Here is a 22106-nt window from a genome sequence, read left to right on the forward strand (position 1 = left end):
TGACTTTTGCCTTTAGTACTTACTATTTTTCCTGACACTAAAGCATGCACACGCTCTCCCTCGATTACATACCCGTACGTGACTGTGAGACAGTGAGACAGAGAAGGGGTTAAGAACAGAAGCCCGTGCCCTTGTTGTTCACAGCCAGCAGTCGGCAGCATCGTGGCTGAGTGTCCGCGTCTGTCCCTGGGGTGAGGCCTGGCTCCCGTGTGTTCCCGCCTCGTGTTCTGTGCAGGGTGGGTGAACGTTCAGAAGAGCTTCATGACAGAGCTCTCTGTAGTGTGGGCAGCAGAGCCTGGGGGGCGGGGGGCTGGGAAGGGCACAGGGGTGCAGCACAGGAGCGGTGCAGCCAGGCTGACATGGTTTCGGGTCAGAGACCCCCGCCCTGGCCTGACCTCCAGGGGTGGGGCTGCGCAGTGTGAGCCCGACCTGAGTTGTCCATCCTGGGCGGAGTGTGTGGCTACGGCCGGCAATCCTCGGTGACTCCACCATCTGCCAGGGTGGCCCCGGAGTGCCCAGCATGGGAGCGTCAGCTGGAGTGGGCTGACTCCACAGCCCTGAGCCCTCGGTGGCTCACCTCGGGAAGCCCCTTTCTCACTCAGGTCCCCCTCTGGGCATCTTCCTCTGGCCCCTGGGTCTCTCTCTCCAGCACCAGCAGGTGGGGAGAGAGGGAGGGTTATCCGTGGGAGGTTGTCTTTGACTGAGCGGGCCTGCAGCCGGCCCCATCACCTGTGCTCACGCGTCATTTGCCAGAACGTGGTCGCAGGGCCGTGTGGCTCTAGGATCGTCATGTGTCTTCCAGGGGCATGGTTCTCCGTCGGCTCTGCAGCCAGGAGGAGGACGCTGGCCTGGGCCGTGCTCCTTCACAGCCGTGTTGGAGAGTACCCACCCACCTCCCACCTCCGTCTCTTTCTGCAGGGAAGGGCCTTCTTCTCTAACCGTAGGGAGGTGGTTGCAGGGTGAGGATGCGTGTCTCCAGGTTCATGTCACCTTCTCTCTAACCGTATTACATCATTATGTGCAGGTCACAGCATGTTTCTCTCCTGAAGTTAGGTTGGAGGTGCAGGGGCTGGCAGTCTTGGCTCTCTGTTCTGACTGCCCTGTCTGTGCTCTGGATCCACCAGGCTCAGGAACTTTGGGGCCGCTTGCTGGCTCCTCGGCCAGCATGTTCTGCCTGCCTTTCTCCCCTTCCTGAGGCTCTCGGCCGTCCCCTGGCTGTGCTCCCTGGCGCTGGGTGTTGGGTGTGCTGTGGCGCCCTCGATGGGCTGTGGGCCCGGCCCCCTCACGTTAGGAAGCTCACCCCTCGAGCTTCTTGCCAGGTGACTCAGCCCTGGGAGGGGCCCGCCTGTCAGTGCAGGAGACAGAAGTCCCGCCCCGGGTCAGAGGGGTGCCCTGGGGGAGGGGACGGCGACCCAGTCCAGTGTTCTTGCCTGGGAGACCCCACGGACAGAGGAGCCTGGCGGGCTGCAGTCCCTGGGGCCACAGAGAGTCTGGCGTGACTGAGCGACTGAGCACAGCACACTGTGATCATTAACTGTATTTGTAATAAGCTGATACAACTCTAATGCGTTTGTTCATGGTGGAGTGCTGTCTGTAGAGGTGCCATGGAAGGGTGGAAACGACAGGCATGATGAGCTTTTGCTGCTTGCTGGGTACTCCTGAGTGCTTGCATGTACTTCGTCTTCCCCCTGTCCTGCAGATGAGGAAACCAAGGCCCAGAGCGGCTTGATGGTGGGTGCTGGGCTGTGAGTGTGATGGTAATGGGGGGGCTGGAAGACACGGGCCGAGGCTGTCAGTCCAGCACTGGAGTCCGCTCTCTCCGTCACGGATGCTTTGGGCTGGGGGATCGTTGGGAGTCAAAGCTCCAGGTGACACGACTGACGCAGAAAGGACTGCGGGCTTTGTCCCGTGTTACTGCTGAAGAGCCCTGAGTGCTTCTGTGTGCGCTGCCAGCACAGGGCTGGTCAGTGAGACGGAAGGGGGTTTGGGAGGGGGAGGGAAATCACAGTCTGAGGATTCCAGGGGGGCCAGATTTATGACCCAGTGTGTGTTCAGTTTAATATCAAGAGTTGTCCTTTGAAGTTAGAAATATTCAAAATAATCTCCCAGGAAATCTGAAAGTGCTTAGAGACCCTCAGGCAGCTTGAAATTTTTTGTGAAAACTAGCCACATCAGTCTCCTCTGAGCTCATTCTTGTAACTCTGTAACTGCTTCCTTTTAAGAAAGGCTGAAGGGGTTGAGGAGAGCATGTGTGCCCTGATCTCCACCTCTGCAAAGTGAAAGTCAAAAAGTAGCAAGCTTCCTGCTAACTTACAGTAGGGAAAGCCAGTGTGTGTGTCCACCAACACTGCCTAATCCGTCGTTAGAGAACCTGTCTTGGGTGGACTTGAAAGGACCTGTGTAACGGAAGGAGAGAGAAGGCTATAAAAGCCCTGTTGCAGCAGCCACATGACCAGTGCGTTCAGAGCTTCATCTGCAGGGGTGAGGCTTGTGGCTCTAAGATGCATTTATAAACAAAATGCAGAATTTATAAATAACCGCAGATGTCCGAGGAAGCCTGAGTGTTTTCCCAGCATGATGTGAGCCTGATAAGAGAAGTGGTATGAAGTATTGGGACTTCATTGTCAGGACAGAAAAGTTAGGAACTTCTTCAAGCTTCTCTGAACTGTGAGCAGAATGAGGGAAGCAAGACAGAATCCGCCACTGCTGGCCTCTGGGGAGCTGAGCGGAGACAGAGGTGGCAGCTCTGGAGTGATTCTTCGGCATGTGGGGCTGAGTTCCGCCTTCCTGGTGTTGACGGTACAGCCGGCAGCACGCAGACCTCGTGTGAAGTGAGCTGGGCTGGGTGGGGTGCGGGAAGCCCTGGACAAGGGGCTCTGAGAACAGTGCTTCTGAACAATGGAAGTTAAGCTTTGTCTTACTTCTTGTGGGGACCGGTGAGAGTTTTAAGTTAGTAATACTAAGTTCCCATGCGTGATGCTGCTTTCCAGTGATTCATCCGAAACAGCACTGAGGGGGTGAGTGGAAATAGCCTTACAGGACTGTCTCTGTCAGAGAATGCTTTTTACTCTTCCCGTTCTTCTTTCTGATACCGTCTCTCTGTCCTCTTTTGTCAACTCACTAGCATAACAGTGACTGATACAGCTAATGAGTTGTGAGTCCTGAAGTGTGCTAACTGTAGTTCAGAGCGAAAGCTTGTCAGCAAATCAGTAGTGTAATAGTTCCAGCTGCTGTTGTAGTTCAGCATATTGTTCCTATTTTTTATGTGAAAACTGGCCAAACGCAGTAACAGAATGAGAATGAAAATTTCTAACAGGTAGACTGCTGCTAAAAGTTAGCCTTGAGCACATGATTCATGGCAGAAAATTCTCTGGATGGAGGTGCAGCTGAGGAGGAATCCCGAGGGGTGGGAGGATGGGAGAGGATCCCGGGCTGTGGGAGGGCTGGCCAGGAGCAGGGAAGCTGTGAGGGACGCTGCTGGGCCGGTCAAGAGAAAGTGGAAGCTTAGAGGGGGTCTGACGAGGCGTGTATAGAGCTCCACCCAGTAGTGCTGGGGGGTCTGTGGGGACACGAGCTTGGGGGCCTGCCTTGGCCCAGGTGCACACAGTGTCTCCTGGAACAGTGCGGCCCCAGGACAGACCATTGGCAGGAGAATGAAGGAGGGACAGGGAAAAGGAAGTTTCTGAATCGGGGGCTTATGACAGGGCTCACATTTTGGCTTAAACAGAAGCACAGAGTGAACGTTTTCCTGAAGAAATCAGGATGTGGACGTTTGTACAGAATGCGATGGTTTCCAGAATTCATGTTTTCCATAAAAATTATAAACTGTGATTTTCATGTCTGAGTTGGGAAAGTGTCATTTTTAGAATCCCCAGATTCAGTCATTTTGATGACTTATATGCGTTGAAACTTCCCCTACTGCATTTTAACTTGTTTTTCTTGGGTGCTGAAAGCTATGATTAAAAAATAAAATAGAATGGTGTCACGTGATTGGATTTCCTTGGCTGTGAAGCAGGGCACATCCCTCCACTCTCACCATGCATTGGTGAGCTCAGGCGGGCAGGGCTCCGCACGGGGCCCGACGGGCAGTGCGGGAGCTGGGGCAGTGAGGCCGAGGCCCTCACGTCCGGTCCCCGCCCGTCCTGCCTGCGAAGCAGGTGCTCATGTCGGCTTCACAGAGTGACTTGACCCCTGTGTGGATCTCTGTGGCCGGATCTCTGCGTCCACCGCCACTGCACGGCGGGAGTGCACTGGGAGTGCTGGGAAGGAGGGGGGGGTTCTCTCTCCCTCTTGTGACGGCGCCCAGACGCGAGCCTTGGTGCCGACTCCGGTGGGCCTCACTTGGTGCTCAGCTCTCGCACCACGCGCCCTCGGGGCTGTCAGACCAGCTGGGGAGGCAGGGCATTGACCCCAGGTCCCAGTGACAGCCCCAGGAAGCCCCCCGGGTCCAGCCCAGGCGTCTCACGCCCCCTTCTCAGCACACGGGTGGGCCGGCCCGAGTGAGGGCCTTTCCTGGCACAGCAGTCCCCCTGCCAACGATGGCACTTCCACACCCACGTGGCTTTCCTGAGGGCCTCTCGTGGTGCTGTCTGCCCCGCCAGACCTGCATCCAGGCAGACCCTGCCCTGGTGACCTGATGCAGGCCACACACACTGGCTTATACGTGATCCCAGCTCAGTTATCTGAAGGGAGCTAACATTTCTTAGGATGCTGTGAAGGTTGAAAATGTTTTTTACTTGTCTTCAGGTATGTGTTAATATTTTACTATTTGTAAGCTAAAACCTCATGAAAAGTGCATGTGTTTCATTTTTATAAGGCTTTAAATTTTAGTGATTTCTGTTACGTTTTACACCCAGTACCTTGTTTTATGCTGTGGTATAGTTAATGTCTCTTATCTGTCCCTTCTGTGTTGGGCTCTTGGAAACTCTGTCTTGGTGTTCCCTCTTCCAGAGGAGGGACAGGCAAGTATACTCCATAATAGCTTGAGGAAGCAAGCTGTATAGTTGAACCCCAGTTTTACTTAGGTGAGCATTGCTAATTTCTGTATCACGTTGCACAGATTGGAGGCAGCATGACCAGTCAAACCTTGCCATAAAACAGAGGGCAGACAATTTTAAATTTTATTTTCTGGGCCACTCCAAGAAAAATGATTTAAGCATTTAAAAAAAAAATGATTGGACCTTGATTGCTAATATGTTATCATCCAGAAAGCTTTTAAATACATTTACATGTGAGGAAGAAGGTCTGTAAAACTACAGACAGGATACTAGTGTTGTATTTCATAAATACTTTATTAATAATTGTTCTTTTTAAGTTACTTGACAAAATATCCATGTAAATGCATCAATACATATTTCATTGCACACAAAAATACAAGTTGTTTTAAAATGGGGAAGGAGTGGCAGTGGAAGACAAGAAGGCAAGTCCATCGAAATTCCTAGTGCAGGTTTAATCAGTATCAGTGTAGGATAGCTCATGCTGTTAGAAATAGGCTTTTCTAGGTGGGAGGATGGGAGAGTATCCCGGGCTGTGGGAGGGCTGGCCAGGAGCAGGGAAGCTGTGAGGGACGCTGCTGGGCCGGTCAAGAGAAAGTGGAAGCAATAGCTTATTATTGCATTAGTGCAAAATAGTAAGTATTGAAGAGCATCCATATCACAGCATCATATTAGTGAAGTTTCAAATTAACATTGTGACAGAAATATATACTTTTATTAGGGGCACAAAGATGTGATGATTTCGTCTGAGTTTATATGGTTATGTGTTCTCAGTTATAGATCTGACATTTGTCACTTCCTGATATTTATTGCTTCAGTTGTATCTTAATTGATGCCTTTATCTAGAGTGAGAAGTGATGTTCCCTTATGTCAGGTGTCAAACACTGTAAGGTGAGAATGTCCTAACTTTCACCCACATAGACACAGATTACAAGAATTTCATCTTTGCGACTTTCTGACCACATGTCTCTGTGTCTTTTTATGAAGTAATGTTTGTGTCTAAATAAAATTTTGTTGATGTCATATAGCCAATGGTCTTACAGGTTTGTGATGGTGTTCGTTTGGCATTATCCTTAAAACACTATGGATAGAGCAGTTGTTTAAAGAGAGAAGGAAAGCAAGTGTAGTTTGCAAAAGTGTTTTCAACATTGTAATATAATGCCACATTTAGAAAGACTAGCTAGTTGTATTAGTAATAAAAGGACAGGAAAATCTTTAGAATTTCAAGTTTATGGGAAATGTGATTTTTTTTAAAGTTGAGAAATACTTAATGAAGTGCTATTAAATGAAAATTATTTTGATGATAGTATATATAATTAATGAATTTCTGGAAAAATAAGGGGAAAATGTGGGGCTTTCTTAAGTAAATGTAGTTTTTTAAAACTCTCAGTAAATACTTGAAAAACCAACTGAAAAATGACTTTTTAAGAATCGAGATATAGTTGATTTACAATATTAGTTCTGGGTGTATAATATAGTGATTCAAAATTTTTATAGATGATATTTCAGTTAAAGTTATTATAAAATACTGGCTGAAAAAGAAGTAATTTTATTTTTTGTTTTTTTGGTAAAGTTCTACTGGTAATATGTTGTTCTTGAAAAATGGTAATCTGCAAGAGTTTAGAATTATTTAGCCAGTGGAATCTGACTGTAGTATTTCTTTTGTAATAATGTGGTTTCTTAAACATTTTCACATTTTCTGTTTCATCAGAGATGCCTGATTTTTGTTACAGTACACATTCAATTTCTTTTTCTTTTGAAGTAATAGCTGTGGCTTATGGTTGTGTCAGAAAGGTAGCAAAGAATAGCACATTTGAGAAGATAAATGTCAGGAACACTGGAAGTAGACATTTAGTCTTTTAGATAATGGGCAAGAAGGTCAATAATTGTGTGGATTTCAGTAAGCTTAAAAATAATATTCTGCTGGTTCTGTAGTACTGTGTAAACATTGAATTAATTTTTAGGTGTTGCATTTTGATGGTTGACTGTTTAATTATGGCAAAGATATACAGAATGCACCTATTTTGTAATATGAGGTTATATATATAGATGGGGATGGGGCTGCAGGAGATCAGTTACTTGATGTTTTCAGAGGAAAACTGAAAACACATAGACCTTTCTGAACATTACTGTTTATTTCCCCGCCTTCCATCCTGTTTTCCCGTTGTTCTTTAGGGCCCTCCGGAGTTCCCGCAGCACACGCCTGGCCCCGTCCCCAACAACTTCAGCCAGCCCCCTCGGCTTCCTCTTCAGGACCAGTGGAGGGCCCCGCCCCCGCCCCAGGAGCGAGACCCTTTCTTCTTGGGAGGTAAAGGAGGGTGTGGAGGACAGGAGCAGAGCCGTGTGGGGCTATGTGCCTGACCGTGTTGATGCTTTAAACCCTGCTCAGCTCCCGGTCGGGGATTTGTTAAGTGTCAGGTGCTTGTACCATAGCCCTGCCTGTCATTTCAGATGCTAAAATTGGACATTAGTGGTATCTGAAATGTGAAGATCTCACATGAAGGAGGACATCATCTGTAGAAAATAACTAAGGAAGCAATTCTAGAAACACATAAGCAAAATATAGAATTCTTTTCAGACACTCGCCCCCAATCACCACTGGTTAACTTTTGTCCTTAGTAGGACAGTACGTAAACCTGATGTCTGCAGAGTGTTCTGTGTAACTAGAGGTAGTTAATGTTGCAACTCCCTTCAGTTTCAGGTGAGCCAAGGTTCCCGAGCCATCTCTTCCTGGAGCAACGAAGTCCCCCGCCACCGCCACCTCCTCCCACGCTCCTCAGCAGTGGTCACCCTGTGCCCACGCCCAGTCCCTTGCCCTTCACCCAGCCCGGCCCAGCGTTCAGTCAGCAGGGGCAGCAGACTGTGTTCCCCAGAGAGAGGCCCGTGAGGCCAGCCCTCCAGCCGCCGGGGCCGGTGGGGCTCCTGCACTTCAGCCAGCCGGGGTCCGCAGCCACGAGGCCCTTCATCCCTCCTCGCCAGCCCTTCCTGCCGGGCCCCGGACAGCCCTTCCTGCCCACCCACACGCAGCCCAGTCTGCAGGTGAGTGACTTGTGTTTCAGAATCCGAAGGACAAGCTCCACATTTTCATTCTAGTCTACTGAGATGTGGAGAGTGTTTAAAGAACAAGGGTGTTAAACTTAATGTACTCTTGATTAAGACAGCTTTGTTAATATTGCTTATTTTCTTAACCATAGGAAAAATGGACGTAGTGATTGTCATTTTTGGGGGAAATGAAAAAATTCAGTGTTAAGATTTTGTAAAGGATGTTCTATATACTACTAATAAAATTAGGACATGTTTTGATAATACCTTCGCTTATCACTGCGAGATTCTCAGAAGGTTAACAGGAAGTCAGCTTCTTTGTCAGATCACGTTCCTGCAGTGTGTAATGAGTGGGGAGAAACCGGTTGCTGCTGCCTCATTATTTGAGAGATTTGAGTGCCCTCTGCTGGTGGGTTTTTTCATCAGCTGCTGGAGTCTGCTCTTACCCAGAATGTTTCATCTCATGTTTTAAGTTTACTGTTAAGGTGTGTGATGATGATATGTTTGAACCAATTATATAGAAACCACATAGAATATGTACCTAAAATAAAAACAGGTAAATGGTTATTTCTTAAGATGTTAAAGTAAGATGAAATTTTTCTTCCTAAATTATTTTATTAAAAAAATATAATTTGGGAATTCCTTGGTGGACCAGTGATTAGGACTCCTCTATTTTAGCGCCACAGGCATGGGTTCACTTTGGTTCCACCATCTAGAAACAGTTACCCCTGGCGTTGGGGTGACACAGTTCTCAGTCTGCCGGTGCTTGCATCCTCGTGATGCTTTCTTTCCCCAGTTAGCTCCTTATTGCCATCTCTCGTGGTGGTGGAGTATCTTTCACTACTGCACAGGTTGACATTATCTTGCTGGTCCTGGCTCAGGCACTCATTGATTGCTTTCAGTACTTGGGTGTTAGAAAGAGTGTTGCCGAGAACATCCTTGAGGCTGTGTTTCCTTCCTTCTTAGTTGTTTCCTTAGGATACATTCCTGGAATTTCAGAATTTGAGGGTTTAGAGCAAATGTAAAATGCCAGAGAGTAGCTTTTGGCTTATTACTGCCTTTAAGGTATCATTCACCTTCATCAACCAATCTAAAATGGAATTTTAGTGCCACTTGAAGTTCCTTCTGGTGTTGGGGTTTTTAGGGAAGTGGCTGCACTGGAAGGTGAATAGTTCACAGGTGGTAAACTGTCCTCTCTCTCTCTTGCCTGGAAGGGGCCGCTGCACCCCCCGCTGCCCCCGCCACACCAGCCGCAGCCGCAGCAGCAGCCCCCGCTGCAGCCCCCGCTGCAGCCCCCGCTGCAGCCGCCCCCGCCGCACCAGCCTCCGCACCAGCCGCAGCAGCACCACCATCACCTCTCCGTGCCGCCCCCGCCGCTGATGCCCGTGGCCCAGCCCCAGTTCAGGCCTCACATGCCGGCGGCCCAGCCTCAGCCCAGCAGCAGCCGGATGCCATGCCCCCAGCGCCCGGGGCTGCGGCACGTAAGTGTCCCGTGTCCTCGGCCGGCTCCGGGGACACCTGTCCTGGCACAGGACTTTGGTGTATCTGCCTGTTTCTGTGGTGATAGATGAGGTTATTGATTGACACATAACTTTAGAAAATATTCTTGGGTGATAGTCATCCTACCTTTGCCAGTGGTTTATTACTTGGTACCAAGATTGTCTCTAACTCCTTGGGCAACTAATGCAGATGTAAGTGAATTCAGAAAGAATTTATTGAATATCTTTTGTTGTCAGGCGTTACTCTAGTTCCTGGCAATAGAGCAGTGCACAAAAGAGACACATTTCCTGCCTTCGTGGAGCTTAATCGTGGGCGAGAGCCACACTGATTCAAGTGCTGTCAGCAGATGTCTGGCTTGTCGGGCATTGAGAGAGGCTAGAAGATGCGTGTTGCTTTGAAATTCAAAGATTAGTCATCATTACTGTCTTGTCCCCCATTAGATGCACACATGCTAAGTCACTTCAGTCATGTCCGACTCTCTGTGACCCCGTGGACTGTAGCCCAGCAGGCTCCTCTGTCCATGAGATTTTCCAGGCAAGAACACTGGAGCGGGTTGCCGTTTGCTTCTCCAGGGGATCTTCCCCACTCAGGGATCGAACCCAGGTTGCTTCCATTGAAGGTGGATTCTTTACTGTCTGAACCGCCAGGGAAGCAAAGCTGTGTTTTTCTTTGAGTAACATTGAGACTAAAGTGATATGAGAAATGGAAAGAGTTTCTAGATCTGGAAAAGAGGGTGCCTTGTCACCTGGACTTCACCTTACAGGGTTAGTGGCAGACGATGCCCCCAGCCTTGAGCTGTGCCGCCTGGGGCACTCCCTCCCTGGCCTCTCACAGATCCGCATGCTCCTCCAGGTGTGGGGTCTGTTGCGAATCCAGAGAACGAACATGACTGACATGTGTCCTCTCTGATGAAACCTTTGGGCCTCTTTCTCCTCCAGAGTGTAGTTTTTTAGGGCACTAGCTTAATGCTTTGTTCCTTGTTCTACCTGGAATTTGGGGGCCTGTTGACCGTGGGGGTCCACAGAACTGGCACCGTGGTCAGTACTGGGGTGCCAGTGACCCAGCTGACTCCTCATGCAGGAGGGTCCCTGTTGCTCTGTTGATTCTGTTAAAACTGTCCCAGTCCTGTAAGGCACCTGCTGCAGTCATCTGGTGTAATGTCCATAAAGAGGAAGCTGTCCGCCTGCCGGCATGATGCCTTTCCCAGCCCCAGGGCTTAGCTGTAGGGTATGCTGCTACACAGAGCAAGAGACATTTATGTAGGAGGAAAATGTTTACCAGTGGGACAGTGTCTGCCTCCCAAAAGAGAAGTCACTTACTCAGTCAGAATTAATCTAATGTGCCCAGTTTCTTCTCCTGAGTTTCCAGTTGTAATTACAATTTCTTTCTTCTTGTGACAGAACACTACTTCTCAGAATGTAACCAAGCGACCAATGCAACAAATGCAGCCAACTGCTCCGAGAAATAGTAATTTGCGTGAATTACCAATCGCGCCATCTCATGTTATAGAGATGAGTACCAGTCGCTGCTCCTCCACACCTGCGGCTCAAGTGAAACCCATCATGAGCACGTCTCCGCCCTCGAGGCCCGGGGTGGGGCCCAGGAACGCGCAGGGGAAGACTGAAGGGAGAGTCAAGCCACTTAGCCCTGTGGGTCAGCCTAAAGAGGAAGCAAAGACAGAACCAGAGGTGGGGCTTTTTCTTTTTCTTTTTAATTAAAAACAATACTTGGTCTCAAACAGGGAGATCTTATAATCAACCTGTACTTCTTAGGTAAAAGGTAAGTACTTCTGACCTGCTTAGAACACACTTAGCATCCAGTGTGTTCTTCCCAGAATCTTCCCACTTTGTTTTCACCGGCTCCTCCTTGTAACCTAATCACCATATTCATAGAAGATAGTTTCATTTTCACTGGCCCTGTCTTAGATTGTGTTTATATATTTATATAGTTGCAGTTCTATGTTGCAGAATCCTTGTATATCAGGAATCTTAGCAGACTACTTCTCTAAAAGGCCCAGATGATAAATATTTCGGGCTTTACAGTCCGGATGGTCGCTCAGAATGGCTCAGCTCTGCAGGTTTAGCACAGAAGCGGTTGTAGACAGCTCCTACATGGACGGGCATGGCTGTGTGCTGTGAGCTCTCTGTGTGAAGAGTCCGGTGCTGGGCCCAGTGTGGCTCATGGCCTGAGTTAGCTGACCCCTGACACACACTCTTCCGTTCCTGTGACTTGTTCTGCTTTTACACTGTGAACTACCAGAACATAGGACCAGTTTTTCTTTGGACCTTTAGGTAAGTTGGGGGTGGGCGTAGTTTGTTTGGAATTGTCTATATTATTGCTGACTTCAAAGTAGGTATAAATATGTAAGAATAAATAAAAATGCAAGTCAGTATTCTGTGTGATTTCAAATTGAGATGTTATTTGATATAGTTTTGACTGCTTGGTTGTGTTTTGCTTAGAGGCAGCTCAGTATTAATGCAGTATTAGTCATGAAGCTTAAAATTTTTAGAAAATTTCTTTACAGTAGTAAAAATTTATTAGCTTACTCCTCGGACGAGCCCCTTCTGTCCATTGGTCTCCTGTCCAGGTGTTGCGTGCGCTTGTCTACTGCTTCCCTGCAGTTGGGGTCCCCTCTGGGCTCCGCCTAGAGTTACAGACACGGAGGCTGGGCGCTGTCTCCCCCAGTGCGATGCAGCTCTCACAAAGCCTGGGTGTTCAGTGTGGTGCAGGCCAGGGCACACCCCTGAACAGCCTGCTGCCGTCGCCAGCAGAGCAGCTCTGAGCCTGTTACCTCACGTGTCCCACGCTGTTGGGCGTATGTGTCAGAGACGCAGCAGAAGACTTGTATGTGAAAGTCATGCTAGTTCTGTAGTAGTGTTAGAATGTGAGAAATAAGTACTGTGTAGTACCTTAATGTATAAAAGAGTAGTGGCACAAAGAGTTTTCTCAGGTAAGAACGTAAGCAGGTCGTGTCTTATTAGATTGTCTTCTAATAAGTTACTATAGCAGCTGTTAAGGTAATACTTCTAAATCAGAAGTGTGAGTATAAGGTAAAAATACTGAGTTAACATTTAAAAACATCTGATTAGAACAAGGGTGGCATTATGGTTTTAAAATCAATATATGAAAGAATAATGTAGATTTACAAAGTGGACTGGGATAATTCAGAAATCTTTGCTGACAGTTTTTATCTTGCTTTTAGTTTATGTAGGTAGTTCCTAACTCATGTATAAACGGATCTGGCTCAGAAAAGTGAGGTCACGTACACTTTTATAACGACAGTGGCTAAAATGAGCAGCGTGGCCTTTTAGGCATAGTGTTGGCCACATCTGTCCGTCCCTTCCATAGTAGTTGGTTCAAGCAGGCTTCTGAAGACGTCTTCTCTAGAGGAAAACGGGCACTTTGTGCATGAAATGGAACTTGCAGGTGGCCACAGTGTAAGTGGAGTGGAACCAGGAGTACAATTTTTTGTGTGGTGTTTTTTTTTTTTCTTTTTAAAGTCTTCTATTTATTTTGCTTAGGTAAATGTGAAATGTGATTTCTCTTATATTCACACAGTTGATAATGACATAATAAAGGACAGGTCTATTTTGAAATATTTCTACCTCTATTCTTGAACATACTTTAACTGTTGTTCGATTCCGTGGGGAAAAACCCTAGCGGGTGTTAGCTTCCTGCCTCTGAAACAGTGGCTCCTGTTACTGCTGCCCCAGAACGGCCTGGCTCTTGGGCTTTTTGAACCTCTGGTTTCCTCTCTTCCCCTGGGGTCACTTCCAGCTCCGTGTAGCCCTCCTCTAGCTTCAGATTTGCTGTTTGACGTTAGATGACTGAGTTGTCAGAGCTGCTCCTGAGATGCAGGGGGTGAGGCCCTGGCTCTGTGTCTTGTAGGTCCAGTGTGTGGGCCCTGGGGCGCCAGGCAACTCTTCAGCGATGTTTTAGTCTTACGGTGGTGGTTTAGTTGCTAAGTCATGTCTGATTCTTGCAGCCCCATGGAACTGTAGCCTGCCAGGCTCCTCTGTCCATGGGATTCTCCAAGCAAGAATACTGGAGTGGGTTGCTATTCCCTTTTCCAGGGGATCTTCCCAACCCAGGGATCAAACCCGGGTCTCTTGCAGTGCAGGCAAATTCTTTACCAAGTGAGCTATGAGGGAAGCTTTGGTCTCTTAATTCCAAACTCGTAAGGTTTATTTGTTAACAGTGAATTCTGGGTAGATTAAACCCTATTACATTCTCTTGGAAAGGGTCTGTGAGTGATGATATCTATGATTTTTTGAAAGAAAATTATTACAATTTTAAACATGCTTAACTTCTAATAAAGTTTCCTCTCTGAATGCCTTTTTTTTTTTTTTGAAAATTATTGGACTTTATATAAAGATTCTTTTGATAGAATGGTTTGAGGCTGGCATATTAAAGGCATCCCTTATATACCATTAATATTCCAATACTGCAATTGGCAGCATTTTGATTCTGAGGAGAGTGCATGAGTTCAAGGTCAGAGAGATTGACTTGGCTGTTCATTATAAGCAATTATTCTGTGACAAATGAGTTTGAGATCAGACTGAAAATTCTGTACAAAAAATCAATAGTTCTAATCAGGCCCTTTCAGGTCATTTACACCCCACCTTTTGTTGGTTCGTCAGAGAAGAGCCAGATAAAGCCTGTGTGACAGCAGGGCCTCCCTGCTGTTGCAGTTTCCATTTCAAACATATTTTGATATCATAAATGAATAGTTTAATTGATTTAAAGTTGTAAATGAGTGGAAATTTACATTATTTCATTTTTAATATTCTGATAAGATTTTCCAAATTAGCTTTAGCTGTGTGAATTTTTTTTTTTCCCTCCCCCGGGGAAGGAGTTCCACTTAAAGTCTATAGGCAGATTTGAATGGTTTCTTTCAGATCCTGAATTAAAGGGTTTTTAGAAAGTGCCTTTTCTTAAGTTTGTTGAAACAGACTGGAACTGTAGCTTGCCTCGTACTCCAGAGTAAAGCACGTGTGTTTCTGGTTGCAGTCTCCTGATGAAGATGAGGAGACGCGGCTGTACCGCCTGAAGATAGAGGAGCAGAAGCGCCTGCGAGAGGAGATCCTGAAGCAGAAAGAGCTGCGGCGGCAGCAGCAGGCGGGCGCCCGGAAGAAGGAGCTGCTCGAGAGGCTGGCCCAGCAGCAGCAGCTCTGCGCCCCGCCCGCCCCCGCCGCACCCACCGAGCAGACGCCCGCCCTGCCACCCGCCAACGGTAACCCGCTGCTCCCCTTCCCGGGGCCTCCGGTCAGACCCAACGTGAAAAACAGACTCTTGGTGAAAAACCAGGATGCGGCCGTTGCAAACGTTCCACCCAAAGCATCGGGGTTTGTGCCGTCTGGTGCTCACACACAGTATCCAGGACAACAGATGAAACCACTGAAACACTTGAGACAGGCCAGAACCATACCTCAGAGTCCAGCTCAGCACAAAGTCCTGCAGGTAAAGCCCGCCGACGGGGAGGGCCCGCCGCCCCCCTCGCAGACTGCTCGAGCCGCATCCCTCCAGGGCCGGCCCCCGGAGGCCAAGCCTGGCACCAAAAGGACTGTCATGCACCGGGCCAACAGCGGCGGTGGAGACGGGCCGCACGTCAGCTCCAAGGTCAGGGTGATTAAGTTGTCAGGCGGGGTAAGTTGACGAGGTCACCAGGGCCTCTTGGACTCTGTGTTTCTCTGAGTGTGTCCCAGCTCCCAGAGAGTCTGTGAAGGGGAGGTCAGGTCACCCTCTGCAGTCCCATGGGCAGCCCTTGTCCCCTGAAGTGCTGTGGGAGGGTCCTTGAGATGCTGCTTCCCGCTGGGACCCCTGCTTCAGATCTCTTGAATCTTAGTGGAAAATCAGTGTGACAATTCCTAAAGTCCTGATTTAGGAGTTTTGTAGAATTTTTAACCTCTTTTTGTAAATACTTTATAGTACAATCCTCAATTTTGTTTTAAAAATTAAATTTCCTTTACCACAGAACAGATAATCTATTGCGTGTAGCTTTAGATTCAGTGAGTGTCAGTGGGTGGGGAGGGGGCAGTGTGTGTTGCTTTGAAGCAGCTTTGTCCCAAACACCATTTCCCTGTCTTCCAGTTCAGGCTGGTTGCTCCATCCCCCCATCCCTGTTTGAGGAAGGAGGGGATCGACAGAACCCTAACGTGAAATCATGGGGGATCTCCCATGGCCTGCTTCAGAAGCGGGGCACACCTCGCTCCCCTCCTCACCTTAGCTCAGTGCCCGTCTTGGCGTGTCGGTAATGAGGCACAGCAGCTGCAGCCTGCCTTTGCGGTCTGGATAATCCCAGCGCTTAAAGGGAGCAGATAGGATGCAGATAGACCCCGCTGCAGGAGATCCTCCTGTCAACCCGCTAGAATGCTGATGCTGTTCAGTCACTCAGTCATGTCCAACTCTGCGACCCCATGGGCTGTGTAGCCGGCCAGGCTCTTTTGTCCATGAAGTTTCCCAGGCAGGAATACTGGAGTGGGTTGTCATTTCCTTCTCCAGGGGATCTTCCTGACCCAGGGATCGAACTTGCGTTGTCTTCATTGCAGGCGATTCTTTACCACTGAGCCACCTGGTGCTTTCTTAACCCTGGCGTGTAGTCTTTACTTTCTTAACCCTGCTGTGTAGTCTTTACTTACTATAGAAGGTACGCCCATCTTTTGCTTTAATTGTAATGAATTAACCACAAATTATTTATAGTAGGAAAAGGGCGTGCATGCTAAGTCGCTTCAGTCGTGTCTGAGTCTGTGTGACCCCATGGACTGTAGCCCACCAGGCTCCTCTGTCCATGATACTCTCCAAACAAGAATACCGGCGTGGGTTGCCATTCCCTCCTCTAGGGGATCTTTCCAACCCAGGGAAAGATGTCCAACCCATGTCTCTTATGTCTCCTGCATTGGCAGGCGAGTTCTTTGCCTCTAGTGCCACCTGGGAATCCTGTAGGAAAAGTAAAGGACCTCAGATTCTCAGTACCTCCAGGGAACCAGGACCACTAGGAAGTGCAAGGAGTGTGGAGCCGTTTGCCTTACAGAATTAGGGGCACCTCGTCCTTAGCCCTTTAATCAGGTTTCCACTGCTTTTGTTTCTTAGCTTGTATGCTGAAGATGGAAGTGTTTCAAATACCATAAGAAAAATTTTGATAGACCAAATCTGTTTTTTCTCACCTCCATTCGTGTCATTCAGAATGTTGATAAGTAGCTGGCCTGTGTTGTATCAGATTGTTTTACCTCTAGATGAAAACCCAAGTGTTCATCAGTTTCCAGCACCTTTGAGGCCCCTTGCTTCTGACCTTGTTTTAATCCTAGTCTTTGTCAGCGTCTCCTGTTTTTCCTGGAGTCATTAACTTAGAGGGTGGGCCCTGGGGCCGAGGTTGGGAGCGGGCCTTTTGCCAGGGCAGTCACCTGGCGCCCTGCGGGCTGGTGCGCTCTGGGCTTTGGGGGGCTAGGAGGTGCAGGGCACGGCTCTGCTGTTGCGGGCAGTCTTCCACTGATGAGCGCCTTGTCTTCAGAAGAGTTTATCTGCTTCTATTTTTTCTCTTTTGCTCTGATGGAAAACATGGTTTTTATATCAGATCATATTCTAAAATCATGCTGTATGATTTTACAATACACAGGAAAACAAAAGAGGAATTTTACATGGAAGTAGTTATCTGCCAAATGTTGAAGTGGTTTTTTAGTTCTTCTTAATCCTTAAGTTTTAAGTTACCCAACATGTTCTATGAATTAAGATTTTTTATTCTAGTAATGCCTCCATATTGGCAACTTCCACCTTTTCAGAGGATAGTGGTCTCTTGTTTGCATCTCTCTGGAGTAGAACAGTGTTTCCCTCATGTCCTGGGATTTTGCTGCTGTATGGGGGGTGTGTGTGTGTGTGTGTGTGTGTGTATTTTGGTGGGTAGGAACTGTTGATAAGAGAACATACCCATTGTGCAAAAAGGAGGCAGTTTAAGTGCTAAGTACGCTGTCATTTTCCCTCTTATTCTGCCCCTGCTGGCCTTTGTCCCCGTGCGGGGACTGCGGCGTTCATGCCCAGGACTGTGCTGTGCTGTGCACCCGGAGCTGAACTGGCCGCCCTGGTGAGGGTCCGCCGGGGCTTCCTCTCTGGGAGGACTGACTCGTATATTGTATCTATGGAGATTCCTACTTGCGCATTTCAGGTTTATAGTTACTTGTTTAATAAAAGCACCTCACTGTCAGTCCATGTTCTTGTATTTTGCTATGATTCCAGGCCTTCTTCACCTTCTGTTAGTGCAAAAATATGTTTTGTTTATAAGATTTCCTAGAGAAATGTACTCTTCAGAGGGTTTTATTTCCTTCACTTTTTTTTTAACCTAAACTGGCATCTGATGTATTAATTAAATTATTCTTTGCGTTCATTGATCTCCATACAGGACACTGAACTATCATGGTACATAAAGCTGTTTAGAAATTATGCGCTGGTGGTGATCAGAGTCAAAATATGCATCTACAGAATTGTTAGGAAAATAGAATTTTCTTGGCAGTCTTATTCTGATATACAAATTGAAAATATACTATAACTTAAATTAGGTTTCTCTAGGCGAGCTTTTACCTGTGAGGCAATGGTGAATCATCAAGAACTTCTCTTTTTGTCATTTTCTGTATTTCATTATCTCTAATTAAATAATTTATCTAAGTTGAGTTTTTTGAAAGGTGAAAGAGCCTGAGTCTTAAGTTGAGGTTTTTCAGTCAGCCCTTTCATTAATCATGTTGTTTTTAAAGTGATTTTCATTCATACTGATCATCCAAGGAGACTCTGGTCTTTCTGTCTTGTTCCTCTTTGTTAGAGCTAATGCGTTGTGGACATGGGAAGCGTTTGCAGGAAGGACGGAACAAAGAGTCTTTCTTGATGTTGGCAGTCAGGTGAGCAGGGTCGTGGTCTGGGTTGAAAGCTCGCAGAGCTGTCCCTCACTTTCTTCGAGGGCGGTCTTGGCATTGTGTGTGGTGTTGGCCGTCCTGAAGTTATGTGTGTGGAGCTTGGAGATTGAGGTTCTTGTCACCAGGGCAGAATGCACACGTGTGTACACTAGGGTGGGGCGAGGTGAAAATGACAGGGCTGTGGATGAGAGAGACCCGTGGCTGGATGCTGGTCTCTTATTTATTTCTTTGGGACCTTTCTAACACAGAGAAGTTACTTTATAAATGTCCATTTTCTTTTCAGAATGTTCCTAAGGCCCCGTCTAGAAACACATTCCCTGATTTTGTGCCATGTAATAAGTGGTGGCTACTGCTTATCAGGTATTATCAAGCATACTGCTTATCAAGCACAGTTGCTGCTTAGCGTGTAGTCACAGCAACCTTACAGGTTAGCTCTATTATTTACCTTTTACAGTTAAGTAAGTTGAGTGTTGGAGAGGTTACATTAGTTGCCCAGGGCCACTCAGCTACTAACTGGTAGAGTGAGGCCTCTGAATCTTGTGCTCTTTACTGCTGTTTATAATAGTTGTTTTTGCTGTTCCTTTTCCCCACGTGTTCCTTAGTTCTAAGTTAGGGAGAATAGTCTACTGTTTCCAGTGAGTATACGGTAATCAGAGTTGATTCAGAACATCTTTAGGGGGCTTTCTAGAGTAAGGGAGTGGTGGTGTTTCATGTCGCTTGCCAACCCTGGTTGGTGGCGACCAGCCCTGAGAATTTTAGGAGGTGTTTGGAGGTAGAACAGAGTACCCTGAGTGGTGAGTGGTGTCAGGGCTGGAGGGATGATGTGGAGTGGCCTGGTATGTTGAAGTGGATGGCGGTGTACCCCAGTGGAGGGTGGCTGGGACTTGCTCTGTGCTGTAAATGTGTCTTAGAACATTTCTGTATAAATCAGAGTGGGTCAGATTTTTATTTAAAACTTTGGGTTGAAATCATGAAGGGAACTTGAAATTTAAAGAGACCTGTTGTTATTAGACACATGAAATCTCTCTGTGAATTTTTGTTTTCCCGCACTTATATTTTATTGTCTGGATTTGTTAGGTGAGACTTAAAAAGGAACACATTAACACTGCTTTTAAAGAGTGTTACGTATTGTTAACTGTTGCTTCTAAAATTTAATGTGCCTCCTCGAATATTGTAATCAACTTGAAAAATTGCATTTGATGGAATGGTTCTATTTTTATTACTTAAAACATAGGAATATTCTCCATTTGCTCACTTCTCAGAAAGCTACTTTTTTTAAGTATTTAATTCTCAGAAACCAAAAGAGAGCAATCTTGTTAAATCATAACTGCAGATGTCCCTTGGTGGACCAGTGGTTAGGACTCCACCCTTGCTGCTGAGGGCCCGGCTTCCGTCCCTGGTCTGGGAGCTAAGATCCTGTAAGCCCCGTGGCACGCCACTCCTCCCGTCGTCATAACTGTTCATAACCAGCACATAGTCCAGAGAAGCTCCTCAGGTACTGACTGAGCATATATAAAAATACAGACTGTTCAGTGTAACTTACTGTAGTCCTCCCTAGCCATGATTTGTGATTAAACACCAGAAAAAAGAAAGAACAAGCATGTGCCAGGCGAAATTCAGGAGTGTTATTAGGCCCACAGCTCTGTCTTTCAGTTTAGGGGAACCAGGGAACCTGTGAGGTGTATGTATCAGGTCACCTGCCCTGCACGAGCACCAGTGTGACCCGGGGAGGCGAGTGCCCGTGCCCAGCCCCGGGCGCTGGTCAGTACCTGCGTTATTCCTGAGACCCGGGCTCTCAGTCACTGGTGCTGAGGTGCTTTCCTGTGTTACTCAGGAATGCTCAGTATTACTGCCTTCTCCTTTAGTTAAGGGCTGGAAGAATGCGTTCTTCCACTGTTCTTTACTGGAGGAGGAAATGGCGACCCACTCCATATTCTTGCCTGGGAAATCCCGTGGACAGAGGAGCCTGGTGAGCTACAGGCCACGGGGTCGCAGAGTCGGACACGACTATTCTTTAAGATAAAGTGAAAGCAGGTTGGGCATTCAGCTGCTTTATCCTGATTGAGGTGATGAGAATGTTGAGAATTTGCAGCAAATTAAGTGAGGAGCCCTTCGCTCTGCGGGCCACACAGGGAGAGAAGCACGCAGTACCCCAGCAGCGGAGCCAGCTGTCTGGGCTGGAGAGCACGTTTTATTTTTCAGAGGCTGTCAGAATGCTTCACGTCGAAGGGCGTAGTTTGTGTGGGGCTCTTGGCTTGCAGGGGGTTGCCCTGCATTTGTAGATTTTTTCTTCCTCGAAAGTTATTGTCAGATTTTCTTTAGAGGTGGTACAGGAGGTAAAATATGTACAGTCCTGATCCTTTTTTGTGGAGTGGAGGCATTTTATTTTGATAAAATATAATCTCAATTTAAGAGATGTTGCAAAAATAGTGTAAGATTTACTAGACTTACTGGAGATAGCAGTGTTGGCTCACGCCTTGGGGACTCTGGTCTGAGGGGAGTCCCAGCGGAGGTGGAAGCGGCCCCGCCCGCTGCCTGCCGGTGGTCCTGCGGTCCTGCGGACGGCCGCTGCTCCTGCAGTGCGGTCTCTGTCTCTGCCCGGCCCCCAGGCACACGCCTGGGCTCCCGGCGCAGCCTCTGTGCGCCCCCGGCCCCGCCCTCCCTCGGGGCCCCGCCCTCCTTCAGAGCGTGTCCCGGTCAGTGCTCCTGACTGCGGCTGGGTTTCCTCCTCGGTTCATTTTTTGTCTCTGAATTTAATTTAGGACAGTTTCAAGTGTGTTATTTAAGAAGCATCTGTTGATGACAACACATAGGTCGTTGCCAACAACACGAGGTTGCTATGTGTGCCTGCTCAGTCGAATCCCAGCTCTCTGTGACCCATGGGCTGTAGCAGGCTCCTCTGTCCGTGGGATTCTCAGGCAAGAATGCTGGAGTAGGTTGCCATTCCGTCCTCCAGGGGATCTTCCCCACCCAGGGATCAAATGCAGTCCGCTTGACAGGTGGAGCCACCAAGGAAGCCCTCTCTAGTAAGCAACATTAACCAAAAGTAGTGTTAATCCTTGTTAGTTCTTGTGGCCGCCCTTCCGTGCTGAAGTTTACAGTCTGCTCCCACCCTCCTCCTCTGCTCCGTTTACAAGGCGGGGTCATTCCGCATCTCATTGGGCTGCTCTTCCGTGAGTCGGTGGCGAGGACTCGTTCTCAGGGAGCCCCAGGCCGAGGCAGGGCAAGTCTGACGGTGCGGGCGTCATTCCATCAAGCAGCCAGCTGCCTGCCCAGGGCCGGAGGGCTCCGCTGAGCAGCTCACTGGTTTCTGGCAGAAGCTGACTTGATGCCATGCTTTCACGCAGTAGCCGGGAGCCGAGAACATTCTAGAGGACCAGGATAAAGCAGGTCTGGTGGAAGTGCATCAGAAACGAGGCAGTCAAGGGCAGGACTGCAGTGGGCTTGTGACTGGGAGGCTGAGCTTGGGAAACCATGCTGACACGGGGAGGAGAGCCAGGAGACGCCCTGCCTGGGCAGACGGGGCGGGGGCAGTGGCCTGGCTCCCGGCTCGGGGACCACGGCCCCCCTCACCCTGCCGTCCGTCCCTCTCCGGTAGGCAGAGTGGTCTCTTGTGTCTCCTGATCATTTCCCTGTTAGAGGCACTGGTGAGCACAGATGGTGGGAAGGCAGAAAC

The 22106-nt window shown here is 48.1% G+C and overlaps 1 protein-coding gene across 10 annotated transcripts in view; it reads left to right on the forward strand.

Moving 5' to 3' along the window:
- Positions 1 to 22106, forward strand: part of RBM33 (RNA binding motif protein 33) — a 109008-nt gene that overhangs the window by 65462 nt on the left and 21440 nt on the right. For 8 of the 10 annotated variants that reach the window (XM_061166210.1, XM_061166208.1, XM_061166201.1 and 5 more), the window contains 5 exons: positions 7170 to 7302; positions 7690 to 8033; positions 9251 to 9517; positions 10937 to 11224; positions 14547 to 15182. In XM_061166210.1, the coding sequence (XP_061022193.1) occupies positions 7170 to 7302; positions 7690 to 8033; positions 9251 to 9517; positions 10937 to 11224; positions 14547 to 15182 (1668 nt within the window). The remainder of the gene's footprint in view (positions 1 to 7169; positions 7303 to 7689; positions 8034 to 9250; positions 9518 to 10936; positions 11225 to 14546; positions 15183 to 22106) is intronic. The other 2 variants (XM_061166203.1, XM_061166204.1) reach the window with 1 other exon arrangement.

This window comes from Dama dama, chromosome 18, assembly GCF_033118175.1.
Source record: "Dama dama isolate Ldn47 chromosome 18, ASM3311817v1, whole genome shotgun sequence".
NCBI lineage: Eukaryota > Metazoa > Chordata > Mammalia > Artiodactyla > Cervidae > Dama > Dama dama.